Raw genomic sequence first — 8,545 nt, 5'->3', positions numbered from 1 at the left:
TCGTTTAGCACCTCCTGAATGACATATACAAACAGAACCATTAGAGAATCAGAGCAAATTAACACTAATTAAGCAAAACGGAATACAAAATCAAAATAAATAACAACAATTAAGCAAAACTCATAGAGCATCAGAATAAATAACAGCAAATTAAGCAAAACCCAAAAGAGAACCAGAACAAATAACAGTAATTAGCCAAAACCCATTAACAAATGACAGTAATTAAGCAAAACAAATAAGATAATCAGAACAATTCCATTAAATATTTAAAACCCATTAACAAAAAACAGTAATTAATCAAAACCCAGCTGAGTAATTGCACAAAATCTCGAGAAATGAAGGAGGGTTCGACGACAATTGAGGTTCTTGGATAAAGCAAGTGAGAAATGTTAAAACGGTAAGGTGAACGAACCGGCAATTGAAATTGTAAATGGGAATACCAAAAAAAATCACCAACATGACTAGAAGAGAAGAAGAAGGGATATGGATCATTGTTGCTCTTCAATGGCGAATGGTAATAGGATTATGATTTTTGCAGAGATAAACAGTTAGATCTGCACAAGGATAAAGAGGGATACTGCTTTATGGGATTGTACATTATCAATTGTGCATTGTTTATGAGATGCTCGCACCGCATTTCGTCTACTCAGCCATTTTAATGTCACATTGGCCTAATCAACTGTCAAACCGTTTAAAATATTGTTTTTTAGCGGATTCAAGAATTTATATGACAAACATGTAAGTAGGAGTATTCACATTACAAAACAGACATAGTAAAGGATCCATCGAGTCATTTTGCCTTCAAAAAATTATCAACTAAAATTTTCAGACGCTTTATAATCCTTTTAGGTTCATACAAGGATTTAAAACCTACCATTTATAGTTCTTTTAAATTTATATAACGATTTAAAACCTATTAACCGTCAACAATTATAACATCGATGGGTCGTTTGGTTGAGTGTATTGAAATGTTAATCCATGCATTAGTTTAATATGTATTAGTAGTATCTTGTTTGGTATACTTTTTTACCCTATGTATAACTAATGCAGACATAAGTTATACACTCTATTGTGTATTGAGGTGTGTATTACTAATACCTCTATGTAATGCAGGCATTAGTTATACACTCTTTTGTGTATTGAGGTGTGTATTACTAATACCTCAAAATCCATGGCATTAATAATGCAATGAATCTAATGCATGCATTAACATGTTTAAAGGCCCTATTACCCCTCAAAACAAATTCTGCATCATTTCCAACATATATATTGAAGGTATTATGTAAAAAATATAAATTATTTTTTTAGAAATTATGTGATTCATGTTTTTTTTAATACATCGAATCAAACACTACATAAGAAAAAATAAAAGCATAACTAACGCAAGCATAATTAATATAAATATTATTAATATATCATATTTTGTATTATTCTTATACACTCTATCAAACCAGCCCGAGTACTTTATGATCCGAACAGGCATTGACACTCAAGAATTCTTCATGTGCCAAGGTTGTAGTTGAAGCCACCTTTTTTCATATACTTGTTTCTGTTTTTTTGTTCTTGATGTTATTTTTATTTTTTTGATAATTGGGTTTGTAAGTCACCATTTTGCACCAATTTTTATGACATTTTTCTGACAATTTAATTAGTGAATTTTTGTTGAGGGTCTATTGAAGGCAGAGATATTGGTGTTGTTGTATAGGATATAATTTTTATCGCATGATTATCTATTTTGATGAATATTTGTTTCAGATTTGTTTAATATTATAATATTTATATCTAATTCACACTTATTTTACATCTTCTTTTTAAATTTTTACAACATAAATGAGATAAAGATTTCCGTCCATGAAATTATCCACTTCAAAAACGAAAAAATTTTGCTCTTAAGGACTAACAATACAAGGCTTGATATTTTTTCTTTTCTTTAACTATGAGATTGTAGTTAGTTTGATTTAGGTTTAATTTTATTTTCTCTTTTTTCTTTAATTTCTTGCAGTGTATTTTCTTGAATTAATATCTAACAATAACTCTAATTAAATTTCAATTTGAAAATTTTACTTTATGAATGAAGAGACACACGTGCAAAATACGTACACTAAACTAGTATATTGAATGGTGCGTATATGTGTATATATATCTTCTATAGACGTATATATTTAACGTATACATGTGTGTATGTTTTATAAATTAGTATATAACTATATAACTATAACTATAACTATATATATATTGTAATGTATATATATATTGTAGTATATTTTATTTAAAGTAGTACATATATATTGAATGGTGCGTATGTATGTATAATTGTGTATATGTGTATATATTTTTTAAATTCTAATGTAGTATATTCTATATATATAGTGTATATTTATTGTTTAACGTATTAAAAATGTATATAGGTGGGTATATATAGTGTATATTGAAAAAAAGTATTTTTTTAATCGGGTTTGATCGGATTTTTAATCGGGTTTAGGTGGGTTTGATCGGGTTGGGTTAAGTGGGTCTGGTTAGGGTTGTTTTTAAAAATTTTACTGTTGAGCCCGGACCAGCCCAGTCCACTTGACCCCAACCCGAACCCAAATCGACCCGTAACCCGAATAATTTTAACGGGTCGATTCCGAATTAACCCGGCCCAACCCACTTGACAGCCTTAATCGAAAGACATTTTTTACCATGTGAAGAATGAAAAAAACAGTAATGGGGAATGCACAGAAATGGAAGAAAATTAATGATTTTTTTCACTGTAGCAAACGACTACGAAGTTGATTAAAATTCTGGAAAGGTTTGTGATTTGGGAGAAAAATAAGATTTTTGAAAGCAACCTGAGGAGAGGAATGTTTACTATAGTTAATCTCTTTTAGTTAATAAAATAAATTTGAATCAATAGATTAAGATGAGGACACTTATCATGATTTTAATAAGTGTAATGGATAAACGGGAGAGATCTAGCACCGGAGATATTCAAATATCATATGTATATCACATACACATATTCAAATAACATACAAACGGGAGAGATCTAGCACCGGAGATATTCAAACGGGAGAGATCTAGCACTGGAGATATTCAAATATCATATGTATATCACATACACATATTCAAATAACATACAAACGGGAGAGATCTAGCACCAGAGATATTCAAACGAGAGAGATCTAGCACTGAAGATATTCAAATTTGGGAGGACACTCATCATGATTTTTTTATATATATTTTTTATTTTTTTACTCTTCTATCTCAAACTTTTATTTTGAAAAAACAAATATGTATATCATATACACATATTCAAATAACATACAAAATACATACTCATACAAATCTGAATATATATTTAAAGTACAAAAAATTCATATGTATTTATGAAATACATATCATATTCATATTAAACAGTAACAAACATAACTATACTATATATCTTCATATGTATTTGCGAAATACAAAGGTGACTAATATAAAATAAGAATATACATATGGATCAGGTATGTATATGTATTATATATTTTTTTATTACCTATATGTATATGTATATAATTGTCATTTTTGTTATAGAGATTTTGTGTCATATATGTTTATATATAAATGTCAGTTAGATATGCATTTCTGTAAATATATATGTATATTTTTTACCGTAAATATATATGCAGATCTGTATGTCTATTTATTTTGTATATTTTTGAATAAGTATATATGTAATAGATATTTGTCTTTTAAAAATAAAAGATAGAGATAGAAGAGTAAAAAAAAAGAATAAAAAAAAATTCGAAAAAAAATAAGTGAAAAAGGAAAAAGAAAGAGAAAGACAAATAGAAACTAGAAATAGAAGTGTAAAAATAAAAGTGAAAAAAAAATAATCAAAAAAAGAAGAAGAAAACGAAAAAAAAAAAAGAGAAAAGGAAAAAAAAAAGAGAAGTAGAAGATAGAAAATAAAGTGGAAAGAAAAAATGGAAAAGAATAAGAAATTAAAATTAGAAAAAAAAAAGATAAAAAAATGAAAAAACTAACAAGAAAAAATAATTAGAGATATAAGAGAATTATATTTTGAAATTTAGAAGATCATGAAAATAATAATCTTTGATTTGGAAAAGGAATCTACTAATATAAATAAGAGTAATTTATAAAAATTTAATTAGATGGGATAATTATTCCTTATTTAACTCAGACAAGACCGTAAATCTTGTTGTATATGTATTTATATAACAACAGTTTACTTAAATACAAAATACAATTTGCTATTTTTTATAATTCTAAATTTATTACTATAAAAGTTACAATTAAGATTTTATAATTGTTATTTTTGAAATTTTAGTAGCCTAAAGTTAAGTTTTAACAAGAGGTATATAGTTGTTATTTCTGAAACTGTTATTATAAAATTTATAATTAAAGTTCTATAATTATTATTTGTAAATAGTTTGCACAAAATTAGTGGCGTAGCAAACTTTAAAGAGCCCTTCATTTGATGTAAATGGGCTGAATAAAATTTGAGTCGGTCCAAAAAGAGAGAAAGATTAGAGCCCGCCGCCGCGTAGTCGGATAGATTCAGCGACCCGAAAAGCCACCGCCGTTCCGGCGACAAGGATTGTTGAAATACTTACCAGAGATGCCTCTGTTATTGGCCTCTACCAACTAGTTTGGGACTAATTGATAGCTGTTTTTCTATGGTATATTGATACTAGTCTCATGAACTTGTGTGTTAAAGTTAAGTTTTAACTAGAGGCCTAATTTTTTTTTTAAAGAACAGCTCATACAATTAGATGGAACACAATCCCTCATTTGCCCGCGTAGTCGGGTAGATTCAGTGACCCGGAAAGCCACCACCGTTCCAGCGACAAGGACTGTTTGCCTCTGTTATTGGCCGATACCAACTAGTTTGGGATTAATTGATAGCTGTTTTTCTGTGGTACACTGATACTAGTCTCATGAACTTGTGTCTTAAAAAACACTTATTTTTTTCTCTCCCTTTTGGGGTTTCTAACAATTTAAGTTGCTTTAGCTACTTTTCCACCTTGTCTAGTGATAAAATTTCATGTGTGAACGATGCTGATGTTAATGTTGTATTTGCTAGAATAAGTGGTGGAAGTAGTGAAGGGGAAGTTGTCCAATCATTGCTTTCTGACCCAGCATGTGATTCCATACGGATAACTGATAACTTTGTTGATAGGCTGCTTTATCGGTTCAAAAATGACTGCAAGTGTGCACTTGGTGCTTTTAGATGGGCACAATCACGTCCCGACTACAAGGCCTCACCGGAATTGTACGATAAGATGGTGGATATACTGGGAAAAATGAAGAAAATGGAAAAGATGCGGTCATTGATTGAAGAAATGAATGCAGACCATCTTGTTTCTCTTAACACTGTAGCAAAAGTTATGAGAAGATTTGTCGGTGCACGAGAGTGGAAAGAGGCAGTGAGGACATTCGATGAGTTGGAAAAATTCGGTTTGGAGAAGAATACTGAATCGATGAACTTGTTACTTGACGCTCTCTGCAAAGGAAATAGAGTCCAACAGGCTCGTGAACTCTTCTGTAAGTGGCATATCCCAGCAAACGCAAACACTTTTAACATTTTCATTCATGGTTGGTGCAAAGTGAATCGGGTGGAAGAAGCGTACTGGACAATTCAGGAGATGAAAGGCAATGGTTGTAATCCTTGTGTCATCAGCTACTCAACCATCATTAAGTCCTACTGCCAGCAATTCAACTTCCAGAAGGTCTACGACCTGCTCAATGAAATGCAACAAGAAGGATGTGCACCTAATGTGGTCACTTTCACCACCATCATGTGTTTCTTGACGAAGTCAGGGGCATTCGAGGAAGCACTTAAAATTCCCGAGAGAATGAAATTAGTCGATGGCTGTAAACCTGATACACTTTTTTACAATGCGCTGATTCATACATTAGGCATGGCACACCGATTACAAGAAGCTACTCGTGTTTTGACTGTTGAACTGCCCATAAATGGAGTTCAACCGAATACATCGACTTACAATACTATCATTGCCATGTTTTGCCATCATTTGAAAGAGGAAAGAGCGCTGGAATTTCTAAGGGAGCTGGAAAATTCACCGTTTTGTAAACCTGATGTTCAGTCATACTTTCCGCTGCTCAAGTTGTGCTTTAAAGTTGGAAAGACCGATGAGTACCTGAAAATGTTGGTGAATGATATTGTCAATAAGCATCATCTAAGTCTTGACCTATCAAGTTATGCACTTCTTATTCATGGGTTGTGTAGAGCAAATAAATGTGAATGGGCCTATGTTATTTTTGAAGATATGGTTCGCCAAGAGATTACTCCTCGATACAAGACATGCAGTGTACTGCTGCAGGAAATTAAACAAAAGAATATGTATGATGCTGCAGATAAGATTGCATTGTTCATGAAGAAAATGAAAACCGCCAGAACATTTCCTGGAGAATGATTTGATGATTCATTTATCAAGTACAAGTTTCTGTTCTTGTGTCCCTGCAGATTTCAACAGATTGCTGAATCTGAAATGTTGATTCTTCATCTGGGAATGGCTGCAGTTTGGGCAATATCATTTATGTTAGAGACAACAAGAATTGGAAGAAGCAAGGATGAAAGCCCTTCTTGAATCTCAAAATTTTACTCTTGTAAATGTTTATGTGTAGTCCGATTTGGTTTGATTTTGTTTTTCTAGTATGAAGTTTCGGTTTTATTAAAAAAAAAAAAAAAAAAAAGGCCTTACATATTTTTCTATATAACTAGTTTAGGATAGTGCGTTGCACATGAATGTTAATCAAGATATTATACTCTCAATATAATGCAAAGTAAAATTTTGAATTGTGCTCTTTAGAATTTGGCAGTGAAAAAAATATATCAATTAGTAAGAAAAGTAAATAATGAGATAACTAAAACATAATAAACAATTGATGATAATAGACATCAAAAGTAACAAAATACATGTGTGAGGTTAAAACTACAACGGACACAATGCTCTCAAACTTCCATCAAACCTAAATCTCTCAAAAAGCAAGTAAAAATACTACCTACTAACCTTCTACTTTTATTTGTGACCTCTATACCCCTCTCATCTAATGCACTTGTATGAAAAAGAATCATAAATTTTTTTTTTTTTTAAAAAAAAACTCAGAACTAAGTTACACATAAAACTGTGACATTACAGAAAACATGATTCATAATCAATAAAGAATTTAACCTTATACCGTAATCTGTGATTATCATATCCTCCTATCTAATGCACCTGTATAGAAAAGAATCACAAATTTTTTAAAATAAATACATTACGGGCATGCAACAATATTGGAATCAAATTGCACATAAAAATTACGATTTTACAAAAAACATGATTCATAAATCAAAAAAAATAAAATCAACCTTCTACCCTAATCTGTAACATGAATTGGTAACACAAAATAAAAAGGACTCTTAAATATAAAAAATAGTACTGAAATTTTTGTGTAACATGAGAAAAGAGACCTTTAACACTAAAAAAAAAAAAAAATAGGGGAAGAGACTAAATTTTATCGAAATCTTGAAAAAAAATAAAGTTTTTACACAAAAAAAGTAAGTTATAAACATATTACAATTACGATATTGAGGAGTATTTTGCCTCAATTGGTGGAAAACTAACTTACAAATGACATAACACAATGCGTTTAAAACCTTCAACATAAGAGGCTTCTATAGAAACATAAAATAAAGTAGCAATAATCACTTAGAAGAAAGAAAAGCAAATACTACTACTTATATCAAAATTAGTAAAAGCTATTGCTTCTCCATTTTTTATTTAGTTGTATTAGTTGCTATTTGAGTGAAAATATTAGTTAATTATACTTTTAGTCATTTCAATTTCAATTTAAGTGACATTGATATAATTTTGAGAGTCCACCAAATATTTTAGATCTTTTAAATATTTTAAATTATTAACTATTGTGATTTATAGTACTTTTTATATATTTTTTAAATATGCAAATTTTATTTCTAACAAATAAAAGATTCTATGGCCGAATTTACCTTAAAACATTAGTCAATTTAATTCTCATACTCCAAAGCAATCCAAACATATTAAAATAAAGAGTTGTATTTTTCAATAATTTAGATATATAAAATATGAAATAAAGAAGAATGAATAAAAGAAATTAAACGCATAATATAAATCTTCATCGGCAAATTTAAAAGCTTTTACCTAAAACTATGCATAGATCGTTGGACAATAAAACCTTGGGGAACTGATTAGTTATTTTTTAGGTAGCAAGATGGTCATTAGGTGACCTTCTAAACGATTAGGGATTTAGCTCTAACTAATAAATACATGACCAACAATTCAACTTCAAAAATTAAAGTCCAAAACAAACTGACTGTAAAAAAGATTACTTATTTGATTGTCACCCACTTTGCAGCAAATTTTCAAATTAGAAACATTTAAAAGAAACTATTCATATCCAACCTACCATTACGTTACAATAAGGGCTTCAAAAATAACCGAATCTCAATAGAGATAAATAAATTATAACCTATTTACTTGTCCTAATTTAATTAGAATATGATTTTGGTTTT

General features: G+C 29.9%; 1 protein-coding gene across 1 annotated transcript; it reads left to right on the top strand.

Annotated features, from left to right (window-relative positions):
* The first annotated feature begins 4,444 nt into the window (after positions 1–4,444).
* LOC107843148 (pentatricopeptide repeat-containing protein At3g04130, mitochondrial) lies at positions 4,445–6,805 on the top strand. The gene has a single exon (XM_016687338.2). It carries the CDS (start codon positions 4,926–4,928, stop codon positions 6,423–6,425), a length of 1,500 nt encoding a protein of 499 aa, XP_016542824.1. The 5' UTR covers positions 4,445–4,925; the 3' UTR covers positions 6,426–6,805.
* The last annotated feature ends 1,740 nt before the right edge of the window (positions 6,806–8,545 follow it).

Source organism: Capsicum annuum, chromosome 9, assembly GCF_002878395.1.
Source record: "Capsicum annuum cultivar UCD-10X-F1 chromosome 9, UCD10Xv1.1, whole genome shotgun sequence".
Lineage (NCBI taxonomy): Eukaryota > Viridiplantae > Streptophyta > Magnoliopsida > Solanales > Solanaceae > Capsicum > Capsicum annuum.
This window is presented reverse-complemented; position numbering and strand designations above follow the sequence as displayed.